Below are 18,198 nucleotides of genomic sequence, written 5' to 3'. Positions count from 1 at the left end.
CTAGACGAATATTATTGCTTATGTGCCTTCCACGCATAAAACCAGATTGACACTCATCAATAATTGAATTAAGGCACAACTTCAATCTCTGAGCAAAAATCAGTGCAAATACTTTAGCATCATTGTTAATTAAAGTTATAGGCCTCCAATTTTCAATCATTAATAAATCTTTATCTGGCTTTGGTATTAAAGAAATAAGCCCTTGAGCCAATGTTGGAGGAAGCTTCCCAACCTCTATTGCTTCCCTAAAGACACATAACATAAATTCTGCAAAGTCATCTTGAAATACTTTGTAGAACTCACTCGTTAGTCCATCGTTCCCAGGGGATTTATTATCCTTTAATTTAGAGATACTATTTTTTACTTCTGTTAAAGTTAAATTCTCCTCACACATCTTTTTTGAATCCTCATCTATAGACTTTGCATTCTGCCTTATAGAGGCAAAGAAAGATGCATCACTAATATCACTTCTTTTGGTATATAATTTCCCATAAAAGGATGTAACAAAGCAAGAGATATCTTTTAGATTTTCAGAAACTTGGCCATTAATGTTGAGCTTAACTAATGAGGAAAGTTCTGCATTCCTTTTTTCCAAATTAAAAAAATATTTTGTGTTCTTTTCGCCTTCTTCCAGCCATTTCCTTCTCAATCTTACAAAAGCTCCTCTTGCTTTGTTTTCATAAATTTGGTCCAATTCTAAATGTAACTTGGTCAACCTATTTTTATCTTGTTGATACAGTCTTTCTTTTTCGTACAATGTAATTATTTCTCTGGTTATATCATCTTCCTTTATTCGTTTAGCCTTTGCTAATTCCTTCCCCCTCTGGATCGCCAAACTTCTGATATTATATTTCATAAACTCCCAATGTCCGCCATAGGATTTTAATACTTTAGCCTTATTCCAACTTTCATTAATAATCAATTTAGCAGCTCCCAAAAATTGTTTGTCTTCTAAAAGGGCATTGTTTAATTTCCAATAACTATTATTGGGTTTCCTTCCTTCCATTGTATTATTAAGACTAACTGAGATGTAAATAAGTTTATGGTCGGTGAAAACAGAAGGCTCAATATGAACATCCGATACCAGTTCATGTAATTCTCTAGAAATTAACCAGAAATCTATTCTTGACTGTTTAGTCATATCTTTGGTACACCAAGTAAAATGTATTTTGTCAGGATTTCTATATCTCCATATATCAAAACAATTCAAGCTTAAACATAAATCATCAAAGTCTGCAGTATCATTCACTCTTGCCGGTCTTGGGGGAATACAATCTAGTAGTGGATCTTTAATGGAGTTCCAGTCTCCTCCTAGGATTAATTTTGCATTAGCAAAGGTTGTCAGTAGTGTAGAAATTTCTTCTTCAAACTCTTGGAAAAGACTTTTGTTTCTGGAACTATTATTTGTGGCATAAATATTTCCCAAAATGAACAGGATTCCCTTTAACTCTACAACTAAAAGTAACCATCTACCAAAACCATGGGATTTACTCTTCAAAACTCTACCCTTAAAATTTCCTCTCATAATGGCAACACCTGCAGACCTATTACTTCCATAAGACATCCAAATATTGTCTCCCCATTGGTTCTTCCAGAAATTAAAATCAGACAATGACGCATGTGACTCCTGTATAAAATAGAAATCAGCCTTAAATTTCTTACAAAATAAAAAAGTAGCCTTTCTTTTCAACAAATCTCTGATACCCCTAACATTCACTGAACAAATTGATAAAGACAGTTTACAAAAACGTCACTCTCTACTCTCAACGATAAACTGAGTAAAGAAAAGATTATCATCACCTGTTAACAAATGAAAAATCATCAAATATATTATACCTGACCATATTGAAATTGATCAAAACTTTTGGCTTAGTGCAAAGATCGAGTCCATTGTATCACTCTGCCATGCTGTCATCTTTAAGACCGCAATTCTTTCCCATCAATTATCGCCTTGGCTCCGACAAAGAAGGCTTTTTTTCCTCCTTTGCGTGCTGCCTCTATTTGGGGCCACAGTCTGTTGCGCGTCTCTTTGTCTTTTGCCGTCAGGTCTTCGGCAAACCTTAGCTTCCTGGACGCAAGGTATTCGGATCCCTTTGCATTCTTCCACACGGCTTCCTTGGTTGATCTGGATGTGAATCTTGTGATCACTGGACGAGCCTTGTCTCCATTCTTCCTCCCAATCCTGTGGCTGATGTCAATGTGGTGGCGAAGATTGTCTCCCTCTGCTGGAATGATGGCCCGGCAAATCTCGACCACACGCTGCTTGACATCCTCTCCTTCTTGCTCCTTTAAACCATATAACCGCAGGTTCCATCTTCTTTGGTATCGCTCAGCCTCATTCACCTTGTCTTCAAGCTCAGACACTCGTTTCTCGTGGTCTGCAGTTGTCGTCTTCACAGTTGTGACATCTATTTTCATGTCATGGATCTCTTTGGAAAGAAATTCTGTGTTTTCTTTCAGGGCATTGATACTTTCTGTATTTTCTTTGATCAATTTCTCCAGACCATCCGCCTTTTTTTCTATACCGTCAGCTCTCTCGTTTATTTTATCCACCAGCAGCCTCACAATATTGTCCTGCATTTCAGCCAGGGATGGCTCAGGTTTAATCTTCTTGTGCGGAGGAGACTTAGGGCGTGCATAAGTGTGAATATCAGCAGCAGCGGAAACATCCATCTCGGAAGCGTCGTTGCTTAAGACAGAGAAACGATTCTTATCTGCCATTCTTGTTTTCTCGTTTACCTTGTCGTCTCTATCTCTCTTGTTATCACCAGACTTTGACGTGTTCTCCGTTGTAATGTTGTAAGCACAGCGCGCGCCAATGCTAACACTATTCCTTGAATGTTAGCTAGCGTTAGCTTGAATGAGTCAGCCAAAAAGTTTCTCCGGTCAAAAGTAAAAGTCAGAAATCACCAATTCCTGCATTTTCCACTTCAAAACAACCTTACATTGCCGTTTATGATTCGGTATTAAGGTAAAGTCTGTTAACAGGTGTGAAAATCAAATTTATCCACTCAGCCTCGAACAAACACAACCAGCTTGACCGCCATCCGGCTCCAGTCCTTCCAATGTGTCTTCAGTAGAGACTCCTGTTTTCTGGTGACATCATTGACCATATAAGGAGTAAAGAAAGAAGGAATCCCATCGCGTGGCTATTTGTTTACTACTGCCCCAGTGCCTTGGGTCCTTGCCATCTAGCAATAGCTGGCTAACATGTGCCTGACGAAAAATTAAGCTTAAAATACGTTCATAGACTAGATAACGTAATTAATATTAATGTTCCTCATTAATGATACATCATTTCACCCGCCCGCAACCCATCCGCTATCCCGCGGGGCGGGATATCCGCAGTCAGCGCGGTTATAACTGCAGCCCGTGCATCTCTAGTGTATATACATACGTACATACATACATACATACATACAGTACATATACACACAAGTTGAAGTTGTGTGTGTCTGGCTGTGCTTGTGTATCTTTAATGCACGCTACACCACAGGTCAGGTTGGGCTGAAATTTTGCATGGCAGTGGGTTATGAACTAGTAGGGTTGCCACCCATCCCTTAAAATACGGAATTGTCCCGTATCTGACAGTGAAATCATGCGTCCCGTTTTGAACCGATACGGGACGGGGTTTGTTCCGTATTTTCATCCCACCCGCATTGTGTGATGAAAACCCACCCTACTCTGCATCTGGTTGGCTAATACTGCTGCCTTTGTTGGTAGATTGGTTAGTTTTAGGCATCAGTCACGGTCAGGCTGAGCCTCTGCTCGTCTGAGCCGATCAGAGAACAGGGATGGGGCGGGTCTTCGCACAATGCTGGTGGGAAATGGCTGCCCCAACTCCACCACTTCCAGTGAAAACTCTTCCAAGTTTCTGAAATACAGATGTGAATGGGAAGAAACACTTGGTTTGACAGGATTAGCGAAGATGAAAGAGTGCGTTCGTAAATACGGTAGTCAGTACGTAGTAATGCTTCCAGATCACAAAACGGCACAAACCCGAACCGAGCCAGGAGTGACAGGAGGCTGGTGAACAGAGGTGAGTTTAACACGTTGTTGAGTGCGGTTTAGAGCGTCAGATTTGACTTAGTGTTTTCTGTGGTGGTGCATGGTCATTAGACAGCAGCATGTCTCAGTCAAGAGAGCAACATTCACGTCATGTCAGGAGGACACCCTGCAGTGTCCCACAAGCAACTCCCGAGGCTGAGACAGTAATGACAGCTTTTTAATCCCTTCTGGACATCATGTGCTAATTGATCAGAATCTGATCAATTAGATATCCTATCCAGTTGTATTTAGGCTACTAGGAAATATATAGATGTACTGTCTGCTATAAATCTTGGCTGCTGAGGTGCTTCTCTAGGCGACATTATTATGATTTGATTTGGGAGTTTTACAGTCAAATACATAAACATTAATCTACATTAATCAATATAGTGCACATGAGAGGAAAGTAAACAACTGTCATAGTATGCTCAACCAATCTGGAAAAATGCATTCTTCAATAGGCTACTAATGCATTAACAAACAAAAAGTTAAGTAAAAAACTTCGCAGGTTCACAGAGAAAGTAAATATTTTTAACCAAATATATTTTTCTCAAATATAGGCTACCCATTTAGTTAGGAGTTTATAGCTGAAAAGCTATCTATTAGTTCATTGTTAATTAAGCACTACAAGCTTCAAGTATCAATCTAAATGCTTTCTTGAAACAATCTAAGTTATGATTTACTACCACTGGCGCCCCACCCCGCCCTCGGTCGTGGTCCCGAGGAGCGGCGGGGCCCCTGCTGCGGGGGGCGTCCCTTATTTTTCTACATGAAAGGTGGCAACCCTAATATGAACTGAGGAAGGTCATGGACAGGTCATCAAGTCCAAGAACCACCTGGAAAATCCTGGAAACCACCTCACGACCACACCCCAGGTCGGATTGGGCTGAATATTTGCATGGTGGTGGGTTATGAACTGAGGAAGGTCATGGACAGGTCATCAAGTCCTGGAACCACCCATAAAATGCTGGAAACCACCTCACGCCCACACCCCGGGTTGAATTGGGCTGAAAATGTGTATGACGATGGCTTATGATCTGCGGAAGGTGATGGGCAGGTTGTAAAGTCCTGGAAACCATCATCATTTCCAGCCAAGCAAAAGCCGCAGTTGTAATTGCTTTGTGCCTATTTAATCCAGGCAACGTCAGGTACTCTGTGTGTGTGTGTGTGTGTGTGTGTGTGTGTGTGTGTGTGTGTGTGTGTGTGTGTGTGTAATTAACTTTTTTCCACAAGTGCTTTTTTTTTTGCCCTTGTGAAATATGTTTCAGGTGCATTTAGGATAATTTCCAGGGCAACTGTGTGTGTGTAGCTGCTTCTCTCACCAGAATATTTTAATTTTTATTGTATTTTTCATACTCTATATTATTCTCTTTATCTTACATTGTGCACCTATTGTATTGTAAATTCCTATTTATCACTCAGGAGGACCTCCTAATTATTGTATATATTGAACTGCACGTTTTGATTCTTAGTCATTTAATTTCTTGATGTGACTGCTACGCTGCATACTTAACACTAAGGCCTAATGTACACCACCTCCGGAACTGGGGCCGGTTGCACCAACGGGTCTTAACTATGCCTGGTCGTAACTCCTACGTCGGTCTTAGTTAAGACCATGGACTTACGCCTGTTGCACCAACACGGCTTATGTCTGGTCTTAACTATGCTGGTCGTAGCAATGCGCGTCCATGTGAATTGCCAGGGAATGCACCCTGATTGGATGATGTTGCAAAAAATGTGCCTCGCGACCTGCTTGGAGCACTGTGCCACTACGCTCTCTCAGCCACTACTGTAAAACACCCTCCCTCCTCCCATCCTCCCTCGCTCCGGGGGAGAAATGGCAGCTATTGAGCAGACAGAGTCAGTCTGAATGAAATTGAATGTAACGTTCCCAATTCTATGTATTAACTTCTAAAAAACTAACGGCAACATTTTAGAAGGCGGGTTAGGTTAACTAGTTAGTTATAATCTAACGTCGTGCTTTCAAAGACGGCGAACTGGCGGTGTTACGACGATGACGGTCAAAAAGCTCTCCGCGGAGATCTCTGTTACAGGCAGGCTCTACGCCTCCTCCTGACGAGGCGTAGGAGTTACGCCTGGTCTTAGTGAAAATAAGGGTTAAGTCGTCTTGGTGCAACCGGCGTAGCTGTTAGGTCGTAAAGTTACGACCAACTTAGCTTAAGACCAGTGTAAGACCAGTTGGTGCAACCGGCCCCAGATGCGGTACAGCTGCGAACAGACCCACACTCGTGTAATCTGTGAGATGTATGTGGGATCTGACAGAAATAGAACAGGTGCGTAATTTGCTATACCACATGTATCGCCCATCAATTAACATGGGCGAGAGTCGATCCGGCAGTTTTGCCAGATCCGCAACCCAGCCATAACGCATCAGGTGTACATTGCCTCTAAGGGAAATTCCTCGTATGTAATCTGATTACCTACTACTGTGGCAATAAAAGTGATGTTTCATTCATTCTCATTCTCACAGCAAATCAGCTGGCAACTGACAGGGAACTCCCTGTCAGTCTTCTCCAAAGCATCTGGATATCCATGTATCCTTTGCTACAGATGCTGGCCAGTTTCACCAACAAATCTGACACCCCCTGTTTGTCCCCACTAGGTACGCCATGGCTGTGATGCCACTTGTTGGAGCACAGGTCCCTCAGGTTGCCAGCAGACCCTCCTGCACAGGGCTGTGGATGAGAACAACGAGGTCACAGCCTGCTTCCTCGTCCGCAGGTAAACATCATGTTTTGGTATCCGCACCAAGAGCAAGGTCTCTTTGTAGACTCAGCATTTTGCACCGATGTTCAACAATCAATACGGGAAGAAATCCATTGAAGAAGAGGCAGACAGATCCATTTCTCCACCTCAACAGTCCATAATGCATTGAAGAAGAAGCAGACAGATCCATTTCTCCACCTCAACAGTCCATAATGCATTGAAAAAGAGGCAGACAGGTCCATTTCTCCACCTCAACAGTCCATAATGCATTGAAAAAGAAGCAGACAGATCCATTTCTCCACTTCAACAGTCCATAATGCATTGAAAAAGAAGCAGACAGATCCATTTCTCCACCTCAACAGTCCATAATGCATTGAAAAAGAGGCAGACAGATCCATTTCTCCACCTCAACAGTCTACTGTATAATGCATTGAAAAAGAAGCAGACAGATCCATTTCTCCACCTCAACAGTCCATAATGCATTGAAAAAGAAGCAGACAGATCCATTTCTCCACTTCAACAGTCCATAATGCATTGCAGCCACAAGATCCATTGCTTTTTTTTTTGTCTTGCTTTTTCTCAACTGGAAAACCTCTCTCGCTCTATTATCACTCTCTCTTTTGTGCTCTCCATCTACACAACCAACAGCTGAATGCAACCAGGTCATGTTGTGGAAAGTCATTTAGGAAAATGTATGAAATCACTAACTAGAAGTAGATGATGCAGGTTGAGTTAAAAGTGGGTTCACCACTACACTTCATCATCAAGTAACTCGTGGAATGTATCAATATTGATGATATCTAACAGTATAGTTGAGTATCTGAGGGTGGATTTTTCCTGGTAAAGTAGCTGTGTATAGAAGGACATCACAACATGTCTCATTTATGGGTAGGCAGCAGTGATTAAAAAGGTGGTTTAAAGAACAGAGAATATGTTAATCCCAACCCAAGGTCTTTTACTGACCCGGTAGAGAGAACAACCAGGGGGGGCATGGTGGTGCAGTGGTAAGCGCTGTCACCTCACAGCTAGAAGGTCCTGGCTCCTGGGTTCGTCAGGGGTCGCCACAGCGGATCATCTGTTTCCATCAGTTCCTGTCCTCTGCATCGTCCTCCGTCATGCCCGCTGTCTGCATGTCCTCCTTCACTGCGTCCATGAACCTCCTCTTGGGCCTTCCCCTCCTCTTTCCTGGCAGCTCCATCTCCAGCATCCTCCTCCCGATGTACCCCACCTCCCATGTCCATACCATCTCAGTCTTGCCTCTCTCACTTTCTGTCCAAACTGCGTGACATGGGTGGTTCCTCGGATGTAATCGTTCTTAATCTTGTCCAGCCTCGTCACTCCCAGAGAGAAGCGTAGCATCTTCATCTCTGCCACCTCCAGCTCTGCCACCTGCCTGTTGGTCAGTGCCACCATCTCTAGACCGTACAGCATGGCTGGTCTCACTACCCTGCTGTAGACCTTTCCCTTCACTCTCGCTGGTACCCTTCTGTCACAGATCACCCCAGTCATCCTTCTCCACCCGCACCACTCCGCCTGCACTCTCTTCTTTACCTCCTTGCCACAGTCCCCACTACTCTGCATGGTTGACCCCAAGTATCTAAACTCCTCCACTTTTGGTACCTCTACTCCCTGCATCTTCACCCCCCCTCCATCTTCCCTCCCGTTCACACACATATACTCTGTCTTACTTCTGCTTACTTTCATACCTCTTCTCTCCAGCGCATGCCTCCACTTCTCTAGATTTTCTTCCACCTGCTCCCTGCTCTCACTACTGATTGCGATGTCGTCTGCAAACATCATAGTCCACGGGGACTCCTGCCTGACCTCGTCTGTCAGCCTGTCCATCACCATTGTGAACAAGAATGGGCTGAGGGCCAACCCTTGGTGCAATCCCACCCCAATCTTGAACCCCTCAGTCACTCCCACTGCACACCTCACCACCGTCGCACTGCCCTCATACATGTCCTGCACTACTCTCACATACTTTTCAGCTACTCCTGACTTCCTCATACAATACCACATCTCCTCTCTTGGTACCCTGTCATATGCCTTTTCTAGGTCTACAAAGACGCAATGTAACTCCTTCTGGCCTTCTCTATACTTTTCCATCAGCATTCTCAGGGCGAACTGTCGTGCTTCTTCCTGGCATGAACCCATACTGCTCCTCACTAATCTTCACGTCTCCTCTTAATCTAGCCTCCACTACTCTATATATATATATATATATATATGTGTGTATATATATAATATATATATTTATATAATATATATTTATATAATATATATATATATATATATATATATATATATATATATATATATATATATATATATATATATATTATATATCGTTTTTGTTTTTTGTCCCCTCCTCTCTTCCAACCGCCCCCCCCTCCCCCTCTCTCTGTCTCCCCCTTTCAGGACGTTACGCAGGACATTACCAGAGTTTTTCGTGCGTGGGTACCCCGTAGAAGCTTTGATTATGAGGGAATTGATCTTCCTGAAGCTTCAAAGCTCTGAATATGGTATTGGGGACAGCCCTAGTGCTAGCTGTCTAACTCTCTGCCTGTCCTCATCTGTGTGTGTCATGTGTATAGTGGCTGTGATGTGAACAGTCCACGGCAGCCAGGCCCTAATGGGGAGGGAGACGAGGAGGCCCGTGATGGACAGACGCCCCTGCACCTGGCAGGCAGCTGGGGGCTGGAGGACGTGGTGCAGTGCCTTCTGGAGTTCGGAGCCAATGTCAACGCACAGGTCCGTCCCACCCGGTCACTGGGCCCGGCGTTCTCTGATCCCACTCAGTCAGGTCCATAAATATTTGGACATTGACACAATTTTCATTCAAGCATTCAAGCATTCCAATTTCATTTCAAGTCCATTGTGGTGGTGTACAGAGCGTACACCACCACAATGGACTTGAAATTAAACAATCAAGATGTGCTTGAAGTGCAGACTTTCAGCTTTAATTTTATGGTATTTACATCCAAATCAGGTGAATAGTGTAGGAATCATAGGTGTAGTGCTAATGTAACGTGGGGGAACGGCGTTCCCACACTTCTCCAAGGGCTGTTTTTTGGGTTATTATTTACGACAGCCTGAAGAAGAGTGCGACTGCCCCCAGTGATAATTATAATAATTTTGAGCATAGCACCGGGAGAGGGGGGTATTCCCCATATAGCTATAGGTGCGTTCCTCCGACTTCTCCTGATAGCACTACACCTCTGGCAGGAATTACAACAGTTTCTACTGTGCCCCCCCTTTTTAAGGGACCAAAAGTAATTGGACAAACTAACATAATCATGCAATCATCCAATGGGTTCTGAAGCCTTTGACTGAATATGAGCAGATAATATTGTCCAAAACACTTGGACAATACTGCTGTTGTCAGCAGTTGCATCATCAATAAAAAACAAGGGAACCAGTTCCATTGACAGCTATACATGCCCACGTGTGGGCATGTATGAGTGTCAATGGAAATGGAACTGACACTCATACATGTCCACGCGTGGGCATGTATGAGTGTTCATGGAACTGATTCCCTTGATGATGTGACTACTGACAACCAGTGTTGGGGGTAACGCATTGCAAAGTAACGCATTACTGTAATCACATTACATTTGTCGGTAACGAGTAGTGTAAGGCAGTGGTCCCCAACCACCGGGCCGCAACGCATTTGGTACCGGGCCGCGAGCCCGGTCCACAAAAAAAAAAAAAAAATGTTTGTTTTATAAACATAGGCTATATTATTATAGGCTATGTGTGTGGTAATTGCATTGAACTTGTATGTCTCTGTATGTACTTGTCGCTGACCTTTCATGAGCGCAACCAATCAGAGGAGGAAAAGAAGATCTACATCCCGTTGAGAAAAGTGCACAATGCTTAGGACATATTTGTGACTATTTGTGCACAATTGGCATGTGGCCTGTCTGTGCGGACTGCAGAGCAGCATTGCAGCGCCTGTGTCGGTCGCACCTTTCCTCAGCCCACAACACACACACACACACGCACGGGAGGTAATTAATCGTGATGGCCCGCTCATAGATGTGCGGCGGGGTGCAACGAGCTTGAGAAACGAGAGAGAGCGAGATAGAAAGAAAGAAAAGCTTTCAACTTGGCAAATTAATTGGTGTATGTTTTTTTGTTTTATTATTGTGTATTATTTTATTCACATATTTTGTTATTGAATGTATATAGTGTAGCGATCCAGGTAATTACAGGTAATGTGGTGTTTCCGTGTTTAGCTAGGAACTGAGATGTGTGGGTTGTTCCTAGGGGGAAGGGTGTGTATGGGACCAGCGGCTGCGTGGCGGAAGTCAGTCAAGCTGGGAGAGAGCGTTGACCAGACGTGTGTGTAGAGCTAGCAGCCAAGCTACCGCTAGGTGTTGATGTGAAGCCACAGAATAAAAGCCTTGTACCAACTTCAAGTCTCCGGTTCCTTGGACGAATACCTGATTCGTTACAATAGCATTATGTCTTTGTTAGGCATCACTGCTTATTGTTCCATGCTGCTGCTGCTATACCTTCAATAAAAAATAAAAAAAGACCACAAAAAAGAAAAACTTGACATATTAATGACGGTGTGTAAAGTAGGCTATGTTCATGCAAGGAAAATACTTGCTGTGTCTAATATCACGACTCCCCATACACCCCCCCCCCCCCTTCCCCGCCGCCAGTCCGCAGCAAGATTGTCAGTATTAAACCGGTCCGCGATGCAAAAAAGGTTGGGGACCCCTGGTGGAAGGCATTACGGTTCCTAAATCCCGTAATCACATTTCAGTTACTAATCAAACACTTAAGTCGTTACTTGGGTTACATAAGTTCTTCAATTTTCATTAGGATCGGGTTTGAATCTGCAGAATTATGGAGAAAACATCACACGTGTTTCATTCACTCGATTGCAACAACAGCTGACTGTAAACAGAGTGAGTCTTTGTGTGGCTAGAATGGAAGGGCTGGGGGGGAGGGGAGGAGTCACGATTGGTTAGGTTTTAGGCATGAGGAGTGACGATTGGTTCGTCCCTCCAGCCGATCTATTTTAGGATAACTTCCTGAAACTACGGTGTCCGTAATGGTCAATATCACTGTAAACAGAATGACAGCATGGGGAAGCGCGCAGTCTACAACTTTTGACAGGTGGATTATGCACATACTTATAATTTGTTACATGAAAGGACAGGAATGTGATGGTAAAGTGGAAACTTTGCCCAGGCCAGAAGCAATTTATCCACCGCTGGACTTGAAACCTTTCCAAGGCAGCACTGGAAGGCAACATATGTTGCTAACGACACAAAGCTAGCAGCTAAAGTCACCCACGCTGAGTCGACATGTGTAGCAGCAGGTAAGGTGAAAAGCAGCGATAAACAGGCTTGTTACATTGTCAGAGGACATTTTGCCAGTGTAAGCTATTTCTATGGTGACGGCTGAGTTTCACGTTATTTTCTAGAGGGCGTACAGATAGCTTTTATTTTGAAGGCTGGCTATGGAAGTGTTGTGTTGTGTTGTGTCCAATGTCCAAATATATATGGACCTAACTGTATGTTCCGTCCTCAGAGAGCCTGTCACTAAAGCATACAGTTCAGGAATGGTTGTGCGTCTCCGCTCGTTTTCTCATTGTTTAATCTCAGTGTGTGTCAATTTCCCCTAGGATGCAGAGGGCCGAGCTCCCATCCACGTTGCCATTAGCAACCAGCACAGCGTCATTATCCAGCTGCTTATTTCCCACCCGGACATCCGTCTCAACATACGTGACCGGCAGGGCATGACCCCCTTCGCCTGTGCCATGACCCACAAGAACAACAAGGCTGCAGAGGCTATCCTCAAGAGGGAGCCGGGCGCTGCTGAGCAGGTAGATTGTCTCTATCTCTATACCACTAGGAATGTAATGATACGTTTTAACAATGATACGATACACATGTCACCATACGTGGTTGCAATACGATCCAAGGACGATATTTGCTCATTTAAAGCGATATGATATGATACGATTCAATGAATTGAAACATTGACAATTACAATCTTATTTGACTTGACAGGGCTGATGAGGGGGGGGGGGGGGTGTTGCGATGTATATAAAGAATAAATACCCCTCTACTAATATACATTTCCAAACCCAGGCACACTCTGAGACTTTGGCTGTTAAATTACCTCTTTCAGCTGAACATGAACTTGGCATTATCATCACATATAAACCACCAAACAGAATCCTGCACGGGTCCAATTTTGCAAACCCGTGCCTGCCCAGACCCGTCAATATAAGACCTGTGCCCGCCCCATTACCCATGATTATCTCAAAATCAAAACCGGCCCCGCCCAGACCCGTTAATATAAGACCTGCGCCCTGACCCGTTGCACGTGATTAATCACACAGGCTACAAACACAGTCTCTCACTTTGAACCAAACAAAACTGCCCTTGTTTCACACAGTAGACCAGGGGTCCCCAATTACTTTTCACCAAGGGCCACATTTTGCTGAGGGCAAGGGCTGAACGGCGCTAGGTGCAGGAAATTTGGGGCATTTGAAGCCCGATTTAGAGGAATACCGGTAACTAATTTTAAATTAACAGTTGTCATGTCATTATTCAGTCTTAATATTTGATCCTTAGAGCTTGAAATTAACTTTTTTGACCACCTGCCAATTAGGCCTGTGAATCTTCACTGGCCTCACAATTCGATTCGATTACGATTCATCTGTCTTCGATTCGATTCCACGATGCTCTGCACATGGCTACTTTTTCATCAATTAATACAAGCAGTCAGATAAATATCAAGTCCCTTTTTTACTTTAAAGTGCTGTACCCCGCTAGTCCATCTGATGGACTTTTCCTGCATTCGCGTATGGGCCGTTTCGGCATTTTTTGAGTATATGGTCTTAAATTAAGGCTAGGTATTTTTTTGGGGGTATTTGACAAAAATCAATCATAGTTATCATTTTTATACGATCCTAAGACCTATTTTCAAAAATACTCCTCAATTTACTACTGGTCCATCTGATGGACCCATTGACTTCCATTGAAACCACTCTATTGGTACTCCCAGCAAATTTTCACAAAATTAATTTATTTCATTTATTTCAGCGGGCATCCTGGACCAAATACCTTGAACTTTGACCTTAATATCTAACCTTGGAGTTGGTAGAAATTTTGGGGGAGTTACATGGTCTCAAAGTCCATTGCATAGTTGTCCCATTGATTTCAATGTTAATTTTGCACAAAAAGAACATTTTTTTTTTTACTTCCAGCAAATTTTTCAAAAAATCATTATTTCCTTGATGTTACACATCTCACCTTGACTCAAGCGGTTAAAATTGTAGTTTCTAATGTGTTTGCCTATTTCCCCATATTCCCCCAGTTTTGGCATAGCAATCAATTCCATACAGTTTACATGAAATGTAAAAAAAAACTGATTCCTATGCCAAAGATGGGAAAATATTATAAAACTGAATTTGACAGTCCACACTACTGATTTGAAGCCTTTAGACCAGGATAGATGCTGGACTAAAGCTCGTTTGTGTTTTTTGGGGAAAATGGCTGGATGTCCAAAACATGCGCTTTTTGGATTTTTGGCTCAAAATATGAAAAAATACTATTTTTACAAAAAATACAAAAACCCACTGATGATGTCACAATGTCTGTGACATCATCAGTAATGTCATCAGTAGTCGTGTTTCCATTACTCTCAGAAATGCGCAAAATCTATATATCGCAATAGAAAGTGGGTAATGGAAACACGTAAATTTCGAAAAACCTCCCAAATATCGCAAAAAGTTTTTGCGCTCTCATGAGGTGGTTTTTCAGACGTGTCGATATAGCAGTTTATCGCAAAAGTGTAATGGAAACACATTTTTCGCATTTGCATGTCATGTGACCCATCTTCCCCTTTGGAAACGGAGCGGAAAATGAAAGGAAAATGAGGGAGAAAGGGTTCGCCGTGGCAAAACCTCCGCAGCAAGTGGAAAACTTTTAAGCAACGCTACCTAGCAGAAAGACGAGTGTTGTGCAAAAGCGGAGCTGGGGAATATAGATCATGTTTAATGACAGAAATCGGTCCATGGTGACAGGCTGCCTGTCTGTGTGCGCGCAGTTGTAGGCTACCTTTTTTCCTCTGCCTCTCGCGCTCACTGCATTCACTGCAGCCAGCAATATGTTGACACTCATTTTCGTTTGAATTGATAATCAGGCTCGTTTATATGCGTTGTAACTTCATGTTGTGATTTGCATTGAGCATGCAGGGGACGGGATTTGGGGCAGATCCCCGTGCGTAATCACTGTGGCAGCTGCTGCAACGGGGAATTTCGTTCAGGTGTGTGCGCCGTCACTCAAACGTAACTTCAATGGAAACGCCTACAAGTCGCAATTGTACATTGTCGAAATTGTAGAAATATCGCAATTATTTTGCGAAAAACTGTAATGGAAACACAGCTAGTGACATATTATTGACAAAAAATCATCTCATGACATCACTGATGATGTCATAGGCTAGTGATGTCATAGCTATTGTGACATCATGCCTGCGAATCTTTGATACTAGGCATCTTGCAGTGGTGACTTTTGTAAAACACCCCAACTTGCCCATAATATCAGACCCAAAGCCAGTTTGTCTTTATGGAAATGGAAAAAAAAATCACTTTTTTTTTTTTACTGTACTTACTGTACACTGGCATTTGAGGGGTTAAAATTCGAATAGGTATGAAATGTTGGTATGAGGTATTAGGGAAGAAGTTACCAATGAATTATAAACAGTCAAAAATTTAAAAATTTAAATTAATATTTATAAATTAGTACACGATACCCGTTAAGGTCCATCAGATGGACCAATAGTAAATTGAGGATTCCGCGCCTCCGGGGTACAAGGGTTAAAATCTGAATGTCAACAGAAATTTAAACATAAACGATTCAACGATTCATCTGTCAACGATTCGATTCACACGTGCATCGATTATACGATAAATTTTCACACCCCTACTGCCAAATATGGCTGCTAGATTTTAAAGTTACCAGCCAATTAGAATTTCCACTAGCCAAAATGTTTTTCTTGAAATAAACCAGAATATGAGTGTGTTAATTTAAGCATAAGTATCAGTAAGTGGCCCGGGATTCTCAAAGCCTGGGTTGAGGGTCACACAAGAACAAAAATGCACTCTTGAAGCTAAATAAATCCAAAACCAACAAGTTAATGATTTACATTTTTTGCTTCAAACTTCCTCAATGTAGAACAGTCATTTCTTACACATGAGATTACTTTGAGCCTTTTAGTCATAAAGATTATTGAAAGATATTCCATATTCCAGACTGAAATGTCATAACAGAAGTGGAGTATTGGCCAGAATGACATGAACATTTGCACACTTATTTAGCAGGTATCTTGCATGTTGCGTTCAGGTGCACTGTAATTTATTTATTTTTATTTTTTGGAATTCCAGTGTGGGCCGCTATTTGGAGAACCCTGCAGTAGACGAATAAAGCTTGTTTTATGCTTGCCGTGCCCCGCGAGGAGCGAGCGGTGCGAGCGTCCAATGACGTCAATGTGTTGGGCGCGACCCCCACAGCCGCACAGCGCGTACCTTCTCTCCAAACATGGACGCATTCGAGCCACTGAGCCCTGAACACTGAGCTGTGTTTTCAACCCATTTCTTGACCCATGTGGTAGGCTAAACTTTGATTTGCAACTGTTCGTTTTTAGTCATTGCAACAAGTAAATGTGTTGTGTTGAGAGCATGGTTGAGAGAGATTAAAAGCAGCAGGCTATCAGGGCTGAGATCTGAAACGGCTATTCGCTATGTGCTGATATACGGTCATTTGAGAGTGAATTTGCGCTTCATTGCGACTTTTCACGGGCTGTTCTCACTATTACCATTGTACAATTAACATGCTGATCACTTGGCTGCCGTTCTGAGTATAAAAGCATCTGCCCCAGCGTGAGGTCCGCACATGACTCGCGGAGCCTCGCTCGCCTATAATGAGACAAGGTCTCATTATAGGTCTTTACTCTTTTTACTGCTTCATTATATTTAACCGAACATATCAGACAGGCTTAGGCTACACAGCAGGCACAAGTGGCCCGTATCTGATCTTTTCCCCAAGTCTTTTCCATGACTGTGTGAACAGTACAAGTCACATGGAATGTGACTTTTTTAAATCTGACCTGGGCTACTTTCAAATGTGAAAAAAAATCTGATTTGAATCAGATTTTTTGGAATGTGACCTGGGTGTGAACAGACATGTGGCCTGTATCAGACTTCAATGTGATTTGTACGTCACTCTAGAGCGACATTTGTCACTATTCCTCGCTGGCGGGAGGGCCAGGTGGGCAGTCAGTATTGATTACAGACATGGAGGACACCTGCAACCTTAGACCTCATAAGTATTTGGAGTAGGGATGTTCATCAATTATCGAAAATCGATAATTGATCGTTAAGGATTGGAATCGATCCTGTGGCATTTGGATCGATTTTTAAATTATTTAAAAAAAAATTTTTTTTTTTTTTTTTTTTTTGGACTAGGTTTGGGTGGAATTCGTTCCTCCTCGCCCCTCTCCATTGCACAGCCGACTAACGTGAGGTGGAGCTTCATATAGTCTCTAGTTTTCTGGCTGGGCACGGGCCTTTGTGCCAACAAAACTGTTTTAAACATGGGAAATTCACACCGGCATGCGAGTGTTGGAGAGGAGACACATTGAAATAAAGAGTTCATTGAGGAGAACACGTTGTCTTTCGTATTTTCTGCCATAGGCATTCATTTTGTAAAAATATATATATATATATATTGAAAATTTTCTAAGTATTAATATGATCGATAATCGATAATTGATCGTTAGTTTTCACCGATTATCGATTTTGGAAAATTTTCAAAATGAACATCCCTAATTTGGAGTGACACTTTTGTGCTAGCAAAACTTGAGGGGTCGCCTGTAGTGAGGCGCTGACAGATGTAGTTCAAAGTAGCCCTTGACATCCTGAAATTTTTGATGAACTGTTTCAGTGTAGGCAATAGGCATGCACGTCACGGTCCCACTACTCCTGGCATCGACTCCGCATCCACAAATTCCTCTGTACAGAAGTAGCAGCTATTGCCCCACAGAAAGCATCATTAACATTTTGGCTCTCTTTCTCCTCCTCGCTATCATCTGCTCCCATATTCGCTGGCTTCCACTGCACAATAACTTATAAATTAAACTGGAAACAAAACATGAAACAACACCGTCAGCTACCGCCATGTTTACTGCTGTCTTCTTCTGGGATTACGTAGAACAGCAGTGTGCTGCCTGTGACGTTATTGTTCTTCTGCGCATGCGGGTCACTTCAGGGCCGTGACCTGTTCACACTGGAATTTGATATTGGCCACTTTGAAAACGTCTGTGTGAACAGCCACACAAAAAATCTGAATTGAGCACTAAGCTTTGCTGTGTGAACGTAGCCTAAATAACAGA

At 42.8% G+C, this 18,198-nt stretch overlaps 1 protein-coding gene across 1 annotated transcript in view; it reads left to right on the top strand.

The window, feature by feature from the left end:
* ankfy1 (ankyrin repeat and FYVE domain containing 1) overlaps nt 1-18,198 on the top strand; it is a 59,024-nt gene that overhangs the window by 30,397 nt on the left and 10,429 nt on the right. The window contains exons 16-18 of the mRNA XM_083636160.1: nt 6,671-6,789; nt 9,372-9,528; nt 12,419-12,619. Coding sequence (XP_083492286.1) covers nt 6,671-6,789; nt 9,372-9,528; nt 12,419-12,619 — 477 coding nt within the window. The remainder of the gene's footprint in view (nt 1-6,670; nt 6,790-9,371; nt 9,529-12,418; nt 12,620-18,198) is intronic.

Source organism: Poromitra crassiceps (assembly GCF_964638095.1).
Source record: "Poromitra crassiceps genome assembly, chromosome: 1".
NCBI lineage: Eukaryota > Metazoa > Chordata > Actinopteri > Beryciformes > Melamphaidae > Poromitra > Poromitra crassiceps.
The sequence above is the reverse complement of the archived record's forward strand: the minus strand, read 5'-3'. Positions and strand labels throughout refer to the sequence as shown.